This window comes from Lagenorhynchus albirostris, chromosome 7 (assembly GCF_949774975.1).
Source record: "Lagenorhynchus albirostris chromosome 7, mLagAlb1.1, whole genome shotgun sequence".
Classification (NCBI taxonomy): Eukaryota; Metazoa; Chordata; class Mammalia; order Artiodactyla; family Delphinidae; genus Lagenorhynchus; species Lagenorhynchus albirostris.
The window spans coordinates 66,796,464-66,812,181 of record NC_083101.1 but is presented as its reverse complement, the minus strand read 5'-3'; the positions used below and the strand labels follow the sequence as shown (position 1 = coordinate 66,812,181).

Below are 15,718 nucleotides of genomic sequence, written 5' to 3'. Positions count from 1 at the left end.
AATGGTTTATCAATTTTGTTTATCTTCCCAAAGAACCAGCTTTTAGTTTTACTGATCTTTGCTATTGTTTTCTTTGTTTCTATTTCATTTATATTTGCTCTTATCTTTGTGATTTCTTTCCTTCTGCTAACTTTGGGTTTTGTTTGTTCTTCTTTCTCTAGTTCCTTTAGGTGTAAGGTTAGATTGTTTATTTGAGATTTTTCTTGTTTCTTGAGGTAGGCTTGTACAGTTATAAACTTCTCTCTTAGAACTGCTTTTGCTGCATCCCATAGGTTTTGAATCGTCATGTTTTCATTGTCATTTGTCTCTAGGTATTATTTGATTTCCTCTTTGACTTCTTCAGTGATCTCTTGGTTATTTAGTAACGTATTGTGTAGCCTCCATGTGTTTGTGTTTGTTACGCTTTTTTCCCTGTAATTCATTTCTAATCTCATAACGTTGTGGTCAGAAACGATGATTGATATGATTTCAATTTTCTTAAATTTACTGAGGCTTCATTTGTGACCCAAGATATGATCTATCCTGGAGAATGTTCCGTGCGCACTTGAGAAGGAAGTGTAGTCTGCTGTTTTTGGATGGAATTCCTATAAATATCAATTAAATCTATCTGGTCTACTGTGTCACTTAAAGCTTCTGTTTCCTTATTTATTTTCATTTTCAATGACTTGTCCATTGGTGTAAGTGAGATGTTAAACTCTCCCACTATCATTTTGTTACTGTCAATTTCCTCTTTTATAGCTGTTAGCAGTTGCCTTATATATTAAGGTGCTCCTATGTTGGGTGTATATATACTTATAATTGTTATATCTTCTTCTTGGATTGATCCCTTGATCATTATGTAGTGTCCTTCCTTGTCTCTGGTAACATTCTTTATTTTACAGTCTATTTTCTCTGATATGAGAATTGCTACTCCAGCTTTCTTTTGATTTCCATTTGCATGGAATATCTTTTTCCATCCCCTCACTTTCAGTCTGTATGCGTCCCTAGGTCTGAAGTGGGTCTCGTGTAGACAGCATATGTATGGGTCTTGTTTTTCTATCCATTCAGCAAGCCTGTATCTTTTGGTTGGAGCATTTAATCCATTCACGTTTAAGGTAATTATCGATATGTATGTTCCTATGACCATTTTCTTATTTGTTTTGGGTTTGTTTTTGTAGGTCCTTTTCTTCTCTTGTGTTTCCCACTTAGAGGAGTTCCTCTAGCATTTGTTGTAGAGCTCGTTTGGTGGTGCTGAATTCTCTTAGCTTTCACTTGTCTGTAAAGCTTTTGACTTCTCCACTGAATCTGAACGAGATTCTTGCTGGGTAGAGTAATCTTGGTTGTAGGTTCTTCCCTTTCATCATTTTAAGTATATCATGCCACTCCCTTCTGGCTTGTAAAGTTTCTGCTGAGAAATCAGCTGTTAACTTTATGGGAGTTCCCTTGTATGTTATATTTGTTGTTTTCCCTTGCTGCTTTCTTCTTTTCTTTTAATTTTTTTAATATCTTTATTAGAGTATAATTGCTTTACAATGGTGTGTCAGTTTCTGCTTTATAACAAAGTGAATCAGTTATACATATACATACATCCCCATATCTCTTCCCTCTTGCATCTCCCTCCCTCCCACCCTCCCTATGCCACCCGCCAGGTGGTCACAAAGCACCTAGCTAATCTGCCTGCACTATGCAGCTGCTTCCCACTAGCTATCTATTTTACATTTGGTAGTGTATATATATGTCCATGCCACTCTCTCACTTTGTCCCAGCTTACCCTTCCCCCTCCCCGTATTCTCAAGTACATTCTCTAGTAGGTCTGCATCTTTATTCCCGTCTTGCCCCTAGGTTCTTCTGACCATATTTTTTTTAGATTCCATATATATGTGTTAGCATACAGTATTTCTTTTTCTCTTTCTGACTTACTTCACTCTGTATGACAGACTCTAGGTCCATCCAGCTCACTACAAATAACTCACTTTTGTTCCTTTTTATGGCTGAGTAATATTCCATTGTATATACGTGCCACATCTTCTTTATCCATTCATCTGTTGATGGACACTTAGGTTGTTTCCATCTCCTGGCTATTGTAAATAGAGCTGCAATGAACATTGTGGTACATGACTCTTTTTGAATTATGGTTTTTTCAGGGTATATGCCCAGTAGTGGGATTGCTGGGACGTATAGTAGCTCTATTTTAAGTTTTTTAAGGAACCTCCATACTGTCCTCCATAGTGGCTGTATCAATTTACATCCAACCAACAATGCAACAGGGTTCCCTTTTCTCCACACCCTCTCCAGTATTTACTGTTTGTTGATTTTTTGATGATGGCCATTCTGACTGGTGTGAGGTGACACCTCATTGTAGTTTTGATTTGCATTTCTCTAATGATTAATGATGTTGAGCATTCTTTCATGTGTTTATTGGCAATCTGTATATCTTCTTTGGAGAAATGTCTATTTAGGTCTTACGCGCATTTTTGGATTGGGTTGTTTGTTTTCTTGATATTGAGCTGCATGAGCTGCTTGTAAATTTTGGAGATTATCCTTTGTCAGTTGCTTCATTTGCAAATATTTTCTCTCATTCTGAGGGTTGTCTTTTTGTCTTGTTTATGGTGTCCTTTGCTGTGCAAAAGCTTTTAAGGTTCATTAGGTCCTATTTCTTTAATTTTGTTTTTATTTCCATTTCTCTAGGAGGTGGGTCAAAAAGGATCTTGCTGTGATTTATATCATAGAGTGTTCTGCCTGTTTTCCTCTAAGAGTTTGATGGTGTCACACCTTGCATTTAGGTCTTTAATCCATTTTGAGTTTATTTTTGTGTATGGTGTTAGGAAATGTTCTAATTTCATTATTTTACATGTAGCTGTCCAGTTTTCCCAGCACCACTTACTGAAGGGGCTGTCTTTTCTCCACTGTATATTCTTGCCTCCTTTATCAAAGATAAGGTGACCATATGTGCGTGGGTTTATCTCTAGGCTTTCTATCCTGTTCCATTAATCTATATTTCTGTTTTTGTACCAGTACAATACTGTCTTGATTACTGTAGCTTTGTAGTAGAGTCTGAAGTCAGGGAGCCTGATTCCTCCAGCTCCGTTTTTCTTTCTCAAGAATGCCTTGGCTATTCGGGGTCTTTTGTGTCTCCATACAAATTGTGAAATTTTTTGTTCTAGTTCTGTGAAAAATGCCAGTGGTAGTTTGATAGGGATTGCATTGAATCTGTAGATTGCTTTGGGTAGTAAAGTCATTTTCACAATGTTGATTCTTCCAATCCAAGAACATGGTATATCTCTCCATCTATTTGTATCACCTTTACTTTCTTTCATCAGTGTCTTATAGTTTTCTGTGTACAGGTCTTTTGTCTCCTTAGGTAGGTTTATTCCTAGATATTTTATTCTTTTTTTTCCAGTGGTAAATCGGAGAGTTTTCTTAATTTCACTTTCAGATTTTTCATCATTAGTGTATAGGAATGCAAGAGATTTCTGTACCTTAATTTTGTATCCTGCTACTTTACCAAATGCATTGATTAGCTCTAGTAGTTTTCTGGTAGCATCTTTAGGAATCTGTATGTATAGTATCATGTCATCTGCAAACAGTGACAGCTTTACTTCTTCTTTTCTGATTTGGATTCCTTTTATTTCTTTTTCTTCTCTGATTGCTGTGGCTAAAACTTCCAAACTATGTTGAATAAGAGTGGTGAGAGTGGACAACCTTGTCTTCTTGCTGATCTTAGAGGAAATGGTTTCAGTTTTTCACCACTGAGGACGATGTTGGCTGTGGGTTTGTCATATATGGCCTTTATTATGTTGAGAAAAGTTCCCTCTATGCCTACTTTCTGCAGGGTTTTTATCATAAATGGGTGTTGAATTTTGTCAAAAGCTTTCTCTGCATCTATTGAGATGATCATATGGTTTTTCCCCTTCAATTTGTTAATATGGTGTATCATGTTGATTGATCTTGGTACACTGAAGAATCCTTGCATTCCTGGGATAAACCGCACTGGATCATAATGTATGATCCTTTTAATGTGCTGTTGGATTCTGTTTGCTAGTATTTTGTTGAGGATTTTTGCCTCTATGTTCATCAGTGATATTGGCCTGTAGTTTTCTTTCTTTGTGACATCTTTGTCTGGTTTTGGTATCAGAGTGATGGTGGCCTTGTAGAATGAGTTTGGGAGTGTTCCTCCTTCTGCTATATTTCGGAAGAGTTTGCGAAGGATGGGTGTTAGCTCTTCTCTAAATGATTGATAGAACTTCCCTGTGAAGCCATCTGGTCCTGGGCTTTTGTTTGCTGGAAGATTTCTAACCACATTTTCAATTTCACTGCTTGTGACTGGTCTGTTTATATTTTCTATTTCTTCCTGGTTCCGTCTCGGAAGGCGGTGCTTTTCTAAGAATTTGTCCATTTTTTTTGTGGGTGTCCATTTAATTGCCATACAGCTGCTTGTAGTAATCTCTCATGATCCTTTGTATTTCTGAAGTGTCAGCTGTAACTTCTCCTTTTACATTTCTAATTCTATTGATTTGAGTCTTCTCCCTTTTTTTCTTGATTAGTCTGGCTAATGGTTTATCAATTTTGTTTATCTTCTCAAAGTACCAGATTTTAGTTCTATTGATCTTTGCTACTGTTTCCTTCATTTCTTTTTCATTTATTTCTCATCTGATCTTTATGATTTCTTTCCTTCTGCTATCTTTGGGGTTTTTTTCTTCTTCTTTCTCTAATTGCTTTAGGCGTAAGGTTAGGTTGTTTGAGATGTTTCTTGTTTCTTAAGGTGGGCTTGTATAGCTATAAAATTCCCTCTTAGAACTGCTTTTGCTGCATCCCATAGGTTTTGGATCGTTGTGTTTTCATTGTCATTTATTTCTTGGTATTTTTTAATTTCCTCTTTGATTTCTTCAGTGATCTCTTGGTTATTAAGTAGTGTGTCGTTTAGCCTCCATGTGTTTGTATTTCTTACATATATTTTCCTGTAATTGATAGCTGGTCTCATAGCGTTGTTGTCAGAAAAGATACTTGATACGACTTCAATTTCCTTAAGTTTACTAATGCTTGATTTGTGACCCAAGATACGATCTATCCTGGAGAATGTTCCATGAGCACTTGAGAAGAAAGTGTATTCTGTTGTTTTTGGATGGAATGTCCTATATATATCAATTAAGTCCATCTTGTTTAATGTATCATTTAAAGCTTTTGTTTCCTTATTGATTTTTATTTTGGATGATCTGTCCATTGGTGAAAGTGGTGTATTAAAGTCCCCTGCTATGATTGTGTTACTGTCGATTTCCCCTTTTATGGCTGTTAGTATTTGCCTTATGTATTAAGGTGCTCCTATGCTGGGTGCATAAATATTTACAATTGTTATATCTTCTTCTTGGATTGATCCCTTGATCATTATGTAGTGTCCTTCTTTGTCTCTAGTAATAGTCTTTGTTTTAAAGTCTGTTTTGTCTGATATTAGAATTGCTACTCCAGCTTTCTTTTGATTTCCATTTGCATGGAATATCTTTTTCCATCCCCTCCCTTTCAGTCTGTATGTGTCCCTAGGTCTGAAGTGGGTCTCTTATAGACAGCATTTATACAGGTCATGTTTTTGTATCCATTCAGCCAGTCTATGTCTTTTGGTTGGAGCATTTAATCCATTCACGTTTAAGGTAATTATCGATATGTATGTTCCTATTACCATTTTCTTAATTGTTTTGGGATTATTATTGTAGGTCTTTTCCTTCTCTTGTGTTTCCTGCCTAGATAAGTTCCTTTAGCATTTGTTGTAAAGCTGGTTTGGTGGTTCTGAATTCTCCTAGCTTTTGCTTGTCTGTAAAGCTTTTAATGTCTCCGTCAAATCTGAATGAGATCCTCACTGACTAGAGTAATCTTGGTTGTAGGTTTTTCTCCTTCATCACTCTAAATATGTCCTGCCACTCCCTTCTGGCTTGCAGAGTTTGTGCTGAAAGATCAGCTGTTAACCTTATGGGGATTTCCTTATGTGTTACTTGCTGTTTTTCCCTTGCTGCTTTTAATATTTGTTCTTTGTATTTGATTTTTGATAGTTTGATTAATATGTGTCTTGCGTGTTTGTCCTTGGATTTATCCTGTATGGGACTCTCTGTGCTTCCTGGACATGATTATCTATTTCCTTTCCCATATTAGGGAAGTTTTCAACTATAATCTCTTCAAATATTTTCTCAGTCCCTTTCTTATTCTCTTCTTCTTCTGGGACCCCTATAATTCGAATGTTCGTGTGTTTAATGTTGTCCCAGAGGTCTCTTAGGCTGTCTTCATTTCTTTTCATTCTTTTTTCGTTATTCTCTTCTGCAGCAGTGAATTCCCCCATTCTCTCTTCCAGGTCACTTATCCGTTCTTCTGCCTCAATTATTCTGCTATTGGTTCCTTCTAGTGTAGTTTTCATTTCAGTTATTGTATTGTTCATCTCTGTTTGTTTTTTCTTTAATTCTTCTAGGTCTTTGTTAAACATTTCTTGTATCTTCTCGATCTTTGCCTCCATTCTTTTTCCAAGGTTGTGGATCATCTTCACTATCATTATTTTGAATTCTCTTTCTGGAAGGTTGCCCATCTCCACTTCATTTAGTTGTTTTTCTGGGGTTTTATCTTGTTCCTTCATGTGGTACATAGCCCTCTGCCTTTTCATCTTGTCTATCTTTCTGTGAATGTGGTTTTTGTTCCACAGGCTGCAGGATTGTAGTTCTTCTTGCTTCTTCTCTACCTTTCTTTTTTACTTTCGTTAATATAGCTACTAGAAAATTCAAAATTACACATGTGCCTTGCATCTTATTTCTATTGGACATTGCTGATTTATTTGCTGATTTATTTTCCCCCCACAAGCATCAGAATACTCATATAAGAAGACTGATTTGGGGTTTCCCTGGTGGCACAGTGGTTAAGAATCTGCCTGCCAATGCAGGGGACACAGGTTTGAGCCCTGGTCCGGGAAGATCCCACATGCCACAGAGCAACTAAGTCCGTGCACCACAACTACTGAGCCCACGCCCTAGAGCCAGCGAGCCACAACTACTGAGCCCATGTGCCACAACTACTGAAGCCCATGTGCCATGAGCCCGTGCTCCACAACAAGAGAAGCCACTGCAATGAGAAGCCCACACACCGCAATGTGAAGAGTAGTCCCTGCTCGTTGCAACCAGAGAAAGCCTGCACATAGCAAGGAACACCCAATGCAGCCAAAAATAAATAAATAAAATTTAAAAATTCATTAAAAAAAAAAGAAAACTGATTTATATCTTCTCTGATGATCTTTGCTCTTAGATACCATGAGAATAGGGGCTCACAATCAGTAGAAGTACACAGGACTTCTCACATTCAAACTGTTTCTTATCTAAGCAGCTTGGAAATCTGTACTGGTTTATGTTGTTCCTGTCAGAATCATTTCACAGTCCAAGCTGAAAGACTTTATACAGCTCTCTGTTCTATGTCCTTGAAAGCCCTGCCTTTGCAGGCCACACCTGCAGGCCTGTGACCCCACTCACCCCTCCTCACTTCATCAGTTAGCTGGAATTTCCAGAAGGAATTAGCCATGAAGGCCTCTGTACAGCTCTCCTCAGAGTATACATACTTTATGCTGTTAGACTGTGAGGTCCCAAGGGGCAGGGGCCCAATCTTGGTTCTGTATCTACCCCCACTATATATAGAATTGCATAGGTCCTTGTATAAAAGTAAATGCATTTGATAAATGTTGGTTACATGGGTAGAGCTGATGGGTTAGGGGAAAGGAAGAGTTTCTCCTTCTCTCCTTTACATTATAGCAGTTTTATCACATTAGCCACTGAGTATCAACTGTGCTCCATAATCCACTTTTTCAAATATCCAAATGTCACTGGGCTGCCTGGAACTGAGCTGGGGCCTGGGGGCATATGGGGGGATGGTGGGGAATAAGACAGGCAGAGCCCTGTCCTTACAGGGGAGGACAAACCAAAGCACACACACCATGCAATTTCAGTAAGTGTGGCATGTGCCACCAGGGAAAAGCAGCTGGGATCATGAGAGGGTAATTTTTATTTTTATTTTTTGTGGTACGCGGGCCTCTCACTGCTGTGGCCTCTCCCGTTGCGGAGCACAGGCTCCAGACGCACAGGCTCAGTGGCCATGGCTCACGGGCCCAGCCGCTCCACGGACCCGTGTCCTCTGCATCGGCAGGCGGACTCTCAACCACTGCGCCACCAGGGAAGTCCATGAGAGGGTCGTTGACGGTGGAACCTAATGCAGTCAGGGCTTCAGGAAGGCTTCTTTCTAAATGACCTTGATGCTGGACCTGAGGAGACTGTTTGCCTGGCAAGGTAGAGGGGAAAGGGCAGGCTGACCATGTAGGGAGGGCCCTTTGAGGCTTGTTAAAAATGGTAAAACTTAATCCTAAAAGCAGTGAAAATCCATTGAAGGGTTTTGTGCAAGATGATGACATGATCAGGTCCGCCTTTTAAAATATCACTCCGGAGGTGGGCAAGAGCAGATGGGGGTGCCTACACAGAGCACAGCTACAGATTCAAGAAAAGTAATCCAACTCTCTTTGGTCATCATTTCAATAGGAATTGAGTTTCAAGACTATACAGATGTGTATGCTCCATAACCACAAGATGTGAAAGCCAGAATGCATCCTAGAGTATGAATCAAATACAAGATACTCTCCAAGTACCCTCAAAGCATTCATTTCCACAGATCCTACTGGCCTGTCCAGGTAAATTTGTTACTTTGCATAAGCCCCTATCCTGACCCTGGCCAGATCTTGCTTATTCAGGACCAGAAACCAGTGATCCATATTGGTTCACCCAGTTTCTGGGGTCACAGAGAGGCTGAGTGGTCAAAGCATTTATCAAACAGCATGAGTTTGGGAATATTCTGCTCTTCTGTGCCCAAGGCCTGGGAGCCTCTGGGTGTTGGCTAGAATCTTGTGTCCCCTTCTCAAGGACACTTGCATTCTGAACAAGTGTACTGGATCAGCCACCTTTCAGGAGCTCTAGCCAGTGTCTGCTCTCAGGGCAAGAAATTCATGGAGGAACTAAGTCATATCTATTATAAGCCAATTAAACACAAATTATCTAAATTCTGAAGAATGAGCATATGAAATTTTGTTTTACTCTGGACCCTTGTAGATGACACTTATTTGTATAAATATGTGCCCTGCCCACATATAACTGCTTTTCTGAAACCAACTTGTGATCACCTGGTGACGGCCTTAATGGTTCTCCGTGGTGGCAGATGTTCGTTCAATTTTTAAATAGCCAGAAAACCAATATGTTGGTAGCTAATAAGCACATTCAGGATTCTGTTAAAAATACGTCATTTCTAAAACTTCAAATCTCCCCCAATTACCTCCTCCTGCTATCTTTTTTATTAAAATAGAAATAAGGCTCAACCCCACAATTTGTTCCCTTTCTGGATTTCTGTCATATCCACTCTGAAAGTAAAGTACCCTTTGCACCTAAATGAAGAACCCATTCTTCTCAGAAGCAGGACTGTGCAATGGAAAGTTCCTGGGCTCGGGGGCATCAGACCTGGGTTCCCATCCTGGTTTCGTCCCTTCCTAGGTGTGTAACTTTGGGAAAGTTTCTTAAATTCTCTGGCCCTTGTTTTTTCCCGAGGAAAATTAGGCTAGCCTACTCTATCAGTTTTCTAGGTCTGCCATAACAAATTGCCACAGATTGTGTGGCTTAGAACAACAGAAATTTACTCTCTCACAGTTCAAGACGCTTGAAATCAAGGTGTCAGTAGGGTTGGTTCTTTCTGAGGCTCTCTGGGAGAATCCTTCCTCGCCTCTTCCAGCTCTGGTGACTCCCGGCATTCCTTGGTTTGTGGCAGCATCACTCTAATCTTGGCCTCTGTCTTCAGGTGGCCTTCTGCCCTGTGTCTCTCTGTGTTTTCTCTTCTTCTTATAAGGACACCAGTTGTTGGATTTAGGGCCCACTCTAACTCCAGAATGAGTTCATCTCAAGATCATTAACGGATTACATCTCAAAAGATGTTATTTCCAAATAAAGTTACATTTGGAGGTTCTGGGTAGCCCTGTATTTTGAGGGACATCCTATTCAACACAGCATACCTCCATACACCTGAATTCCATTATACTCAGGAACACAGATGGGTCCCCACCAAAGATCTGTGTTCATGGATTTTTAGTTTCTTTGCTATACTATGAATTTTTCAACTGCGTTTTCTTTTTATAATCAGGAGAAAAACAGCTACTTTTAGAGAGAAGACAGTGTATATAACTAGCGACATAATGAAAATGCATTAGTGCTCAGTAAATACTATATTTTCCCTCTCCTTCCATACACTTAATATTAGTCCTACAACATGGAAGCAATCTAAGTGTCCATCGACAGGTGAATGGATACAAAAGATGTGGCACATACGTACAATGGAATATTAATCAGCCATAAAAAGAAACGAAATTGAGTTATTGGTAGTGAGGTGGATGGACCTAGAGTCTTTCATACAGAGTGAAGTAAGTCAGAAAGAGAAAAACAAATACTGCATGATAACACATATATATATATGGAATCTAAAAAAAAAAAAATGGTTCTGATGAACCTAAGGGCAGGACAGGAATAAAGACACAGACATAGAGAATGGACTTGAGGACACAAGGAGGGGGAAGGGTAAGCTGTGACAAAGTGAGAGAGTGGCATGGACATATATACACTACCAAATGTAAAACAGACAGCTAGTGGGAAGCAGCTGCGTAGCACAGGGAGTTTGTGACCACCTAGAGGGGTGGGATAGGGAGGGTGGGAGGGAGAACCAAGAGGGAAGGGATATAGGGATATATGTATTTGTATAGCTGATTCACTTTGTTATACAGCAGAAACTAACACAACATTGTAAAGAAATTATACTCCAATAAAGATGTTAAAAAATATATATTAGCCCTACAACAGCAGGGCTAAGTAATCCTAGCACCATCCATGCATAAATCCCAGGAAATGAGGGAGCACTTCAAGATTCTACTCAAAGACAAAGACAAAAACATCCTTCCCTAAACAATGACTTCTTACCGTGAGACTTGGGGTGAGCAGTTCTCTTTTCAAAACTGACCTATCACAGTTGTTTAAATACTTAGGAACAGGTGAAGATCTCTTAGATAAGAGATCCTTGAATCTCTGTGGAATACAGAGGTCATGAAGAAGGCTGCAAGCAAAAATTGGAAACTTCATTTTTGCTATTCGTTGCCTAATTTGCCAACAATTTGGTCTACTATCAGTTAAAGGCCTGGTTCCTATGGCTTATCACTTACTTCAATATTTTCCTTCCTCACATAATCCCATCTCTGATGCAGTTTTTAAAAAAACTGAGAATGTTATTCCCACAGTTTGGGCTGAGCGAAAGCTGCAACCAGAAGCAGCAGAAGGTAGTAGGGAGCTGGTCAGCACTGACTGCTTGTCTGCCTCCTCTTATCCCACGTATTTCCTTTTCTTATCTCTCACCCATTAACGCTCAGATTCCAAACACAGTGGGGCTGACACAGTGCCTGAACCATCTCCCCTAGGACCACCAAAGACACAGGAATCTCAACCTGAAACTCCCAAAGAAACTGGTCTCAAGATACGCAGTTTTCCCAATATTCATACGTTTTACTTAAATATATTCAAACTTGCTTCAAGTTTCTATACTCTGCAGTTAGGAACTGCTACTCAGGAAGAGTGCTGAGGAGGTCTAGAGTATCAGCTGCTTTGCTGTTACACCTTGTGCTCTTTGAGATCACCCCACTTCTGCCTGATTCTCTTTTCAAGGTACAGCTCCATTATCTCTATTATAACTCCCTTCTCTTAAGAGTGTAACAGGTTAGCAAGAAAAGTGCTGATCTGTGATGTGCTTGGAGAAAAATCAGAACAAAGAACAACCCTCCAAAGACTTCAGAGATGCGTATGGACAGAAACCCTCTGTATTTCACAAAAACCATTCAACTTCCTACTTTTTCACACCTTTGGTGAATTACTATGTTTTATCTGAAAATTCTCCCAATTTACTTTCTTACAATCCCTTTCAAATGAGTGTTCAGTTCATAACAGCTTGCAGCTACCCTGACTTCATGTGCCACCCACGCTGTCCACACAGTGCTGTTTGTTAATTACACTACAGTCAGATAAAATATCACAGAAGCCTCCAGTTACTTCAGTGTGAACCTAAAAAGTCCTCCCTTCCCGGTCGAAATGCTCCACCTGAAGCCACTGAACTTCCAGAAGGGAGGACAGAGCAAGCAGAAGCACACCAAACCTAGCCTGTCTACCAAAGAGAAACGAAAAGTTACCTGGAGGGATACCCCTGCAAGTATAAAACGAGCCCTTACCTGGATTGGGTTGAAGGTACTCAATTGTTTTAGTCATTATTTCCATCACAGCCCTGCTGGTGACATCCACTTTCTGAAATGAGAAAATAAATATTCTAAATGATGCAAATTATTAGCTTTAGAAACGTAGTTTTTGCTTGAGCATATATACAACCACTGGTGGTACAACCGAGCACGAAATCCTGCGGTGGAAGGTGAGGGGCTCACAGAGCTGCCAGAATTACCACTGGCTTTGCATTCAGCTGTGTTCCATCAAGACTTGGAAAGCCCATTTACCCAGAAAGGAACCTACTAATTTCCTAAAATGTGTTTCAAAATATACTTCCTTATCTCCTGGTAAAATAATGTGGATATAGCTTCCTCTCACTGGAAGTTGCCTGATGTGGTCTCTGAGAATGGTTCACTCTTCACTTGACACAGAAAACCCCACAAAATCTTGCAAATCAAGAGGTTCAAATCTTCACGTTCACTTTAAGAACACCCATGAAGCTGGCCAGGCCATAGAGGGTATGCATATCCAAAAAGCCACCAAGTCTCTGAAAGATGTCACTTTACAGGAGCAACGCATGCTATTCCATCATTACAGTGTTGGAGTTGGCTGGCGTATCCATCCAGGTCAAAGAGTGGGGCCGGACAGAGGGTCCATGACCCAAAAAAGAGTGAATTTTTTGCCAAACATGCTTAAAAATGCGGAGAGTAAAGTTACACTTAAGGGTTTTGATGTAGCGTCTCTGGCATCGAGCACATCCAGGGGAACAGAATCCGAGATGGGCCCTGGACTTACAGAGCTCATGGACAGGTTAACCCCTACCTGAGCCCTCTCTGCCACACTAAGATGATCCCTATTGAAAAAGAGCAAATTGTACCTAAACCTGAAGAGGAGGTTGCACAGAAGAAGATGTCCCAAAAGAAACTGAAGAAACAAAAATATATGACCCAGGAATAAATTCAGCATAAAATAAACATAAATTTTTTAAAAATGTGGAGCTATGAAACATATTTTGCCCCAGAGGCATTTACTGGATGTCTACAGAGGGCCAGGCATGGTGGCATGTTTCACTGTTCTAAAGAAAGAAACATGCCACATCGACTCTGTTTGTTCAAGTAAGAGAGGGAAAGTTTTTATTTAACTTCTGAGAAGATTCCAAGTACATAAAATTCTTGAGCAAACACTTCTAATCAGTTCTTGAACTTTTGGTTAACTCTAAATTAAAATCATGGTCCTAGAGTCTATCCTTGCAAAATTCTGAATGGTCAGTATTTGCACTCAGCAGGTCACCATGTCCTCTCTCTGTTGCACCCTTTTTACCACATGAAGAGGCCGTGCAATGAGGTCCTCTCTACGTTCCCCCATGAAATCCTTTTCTTATCAACACGTGTGGTCCATTCATTCACTCTGCAGGGTAAATGACTACTGAAAATTAGTGCATCCTCCTATCCAAGATATGGACATGGAATACATAAGTATGAATGAAGGGAATTAATTTTTGATGGCAGACTATCAGATCTCAATTAAGTTCAAGGAGACTTCGTTGTTTTCTTTAGAGTTCAAGGGCTCCTCCCTCAATTCCAATTTTTCTGTAACCTACTTGCACCTACATACAAAATCAACCTTTTATGGATGGGGCAAGCCTCCTTCTCTTTCTTTTTTTTATTAATTCTTATTGGAATATGGTTGCTTTACAATGTTGTGTTAGCCTCCACTGCACAACAAAAGAATCAGCCATACACATATAGGTATCCTCTCCCTTTTGGACTTACCTCCCACTTAGGTTACCACAGTGCATTAGGTAGAGTTCCCTGTGCTATTCAGTATGTGCCCATCAGTTGTCCATTTTATACATAGTATCAGTACTATATATGTGTCAATCCCAGTTCCCAGTTCCTCCCACCCCACCCCTTTCCCCCCTGGTATCCATATATTTGTTTTCTACGTCTGTGTAAGCCTTCTTCTCTTTCATAATCAGAAACCAAACCATAACCAGAAGATTTTATCTTTCAGCTTTGTTTTTCAATACTTAATCAGTTCCCCTTCCATGGCAGTCAGATTACTGTGTGTGTAAGGAGCTTGCTACTCCTGTGATTAATAGAGGAAACATTTTTTCTTATGAGGTCATCATGGTATAAAATTACCTTAAAAAGCATTCCTATTTAGAAGAGATGCCTGCCCACATGTGAACCCTGTACCACATTCTTTTGGTTAACTTCAGTTTTCAATACATCTTAGATCTGAGTATGTGGCTAAGCAGTATTTAGTTCTGCAATAAATAGTGGTCCCCCAGAGTTTTACAGTGCAGAACTTGTGTGGCCATACACGGAGGTCCTGGAAGCATTACCAACATGCCAACCAACCACTATGCACTCAATGTAATGGCAATGAAGTCAAAGGGTGTGTGCAGAAAAAAAATGGCTGAAAGTCCAGGTTACATGTGTGATAGGACAAAAACACAGATCTTCTGCTGACTATATGACAGGGCTTAAAGCATTCAATGTCAAATGTATCCAAATGTCCTATGTGGCTATGACTGGAAGCAAAGTCGTTCCAAAGGTCCAAGTTTCTAAGGGAGAGTGCCAGAGGGACTGCATCGGCCAGTGACCACTTGGTATTCTGAACTCCTCTGATGTGAGGAAGCGAACCAATTTCTAACTTTCCCCCATCTCTACCCTCAGTAATAATCATGATCACCATCATCATAAACTGCTTTATATTTGTCAGAAATTGTTCCAAGGGCTTTAAATATCTTTACATACTAAATCCTCAGAAGCCTTATGAAACAGATACACAGAGGTTAAGAAACTTGCCCAATTCCGGCTCCAGCATATGTGTTGTTAACTACCACCCAATACTTCTTGAAAGCACGAAAAGGCAACAGGGACATCTCCTGACCTGAAGAGAGACACCAAGTCAGAGCTGCAAAGCTCTCTGTACCATCTCCTAGATGGAGCTGGAGACCTGGCAGAGGCCAACCACACAGGACCAGGAGGAAAGCACCTTCCAGCTCACCTTCTGGTTTTGTTCTGAAAGTCCTGAAAGTCTACAGAAACTCATTCACGAGAACTATTCTACCCTGGGCCTCTGCAAAAGGGAGGCTGTCCCAGGCTAAGTTGTTTGACCACATGCCCTCAGTTACACTGGCTTCTCTACAGAGGCTGGGTGCTAGTAGTGTATATCTGGAGTGGTCCATGGGCAAGTCAGCAAGGAAAGCATGAAAAGTGGTTCTCATTTGCGAAATGAAACCCCCTTTCCCTTCTGGGTTCTGTAAATAGACCGCCCAAGTACTCAGGCTCTATACATAGAAGCTATCAGCTTGGCAAAAGCCAGTGGTCTTGGGGGAGGCACAGAGACGCTGGAGACAACAATATTAGAGCATTGCATTTGGTCCCCAAAGTGGGATTCAACCTTAGAAGAAGAATGAGAATAAAAACTACTCAGTGTCC

At 40.1% G+C, this 15,718-nt stretch overlaps 1 protein-coding gene and 1 pseudogene across 1 annotated transcript in view; one reads left to right on the top strand and one right to left on the bottom strand.

Moving 5' to 3' along the window:
* The window catches only part of SH3GL2 (SH3 domain containing GRB2 like 2, endophilin A1), a 201,324-nt gene that overhangs the window by 40,754 nt on the left and 144,852 nt on the right, over nucleotides 1–15,718 (bottom strand). The window contains exon 3 of the mRNA XM_060153484.1: nucleotides 12,281–12,353. Coding sequence (XP_060009467.1) covers nucleotides 12,281–12,353 — 73 coding nt within the window. The remainder of the gene's footprint in view (nucleotides 1–12,280; nucleotides 12,354–15,718) is intronic.
* LOC132522908 (large ribosomal subunit protein uL22-like) lies at nucleotides 12,676–13,226 on the top strand (annotated as a pseudogene).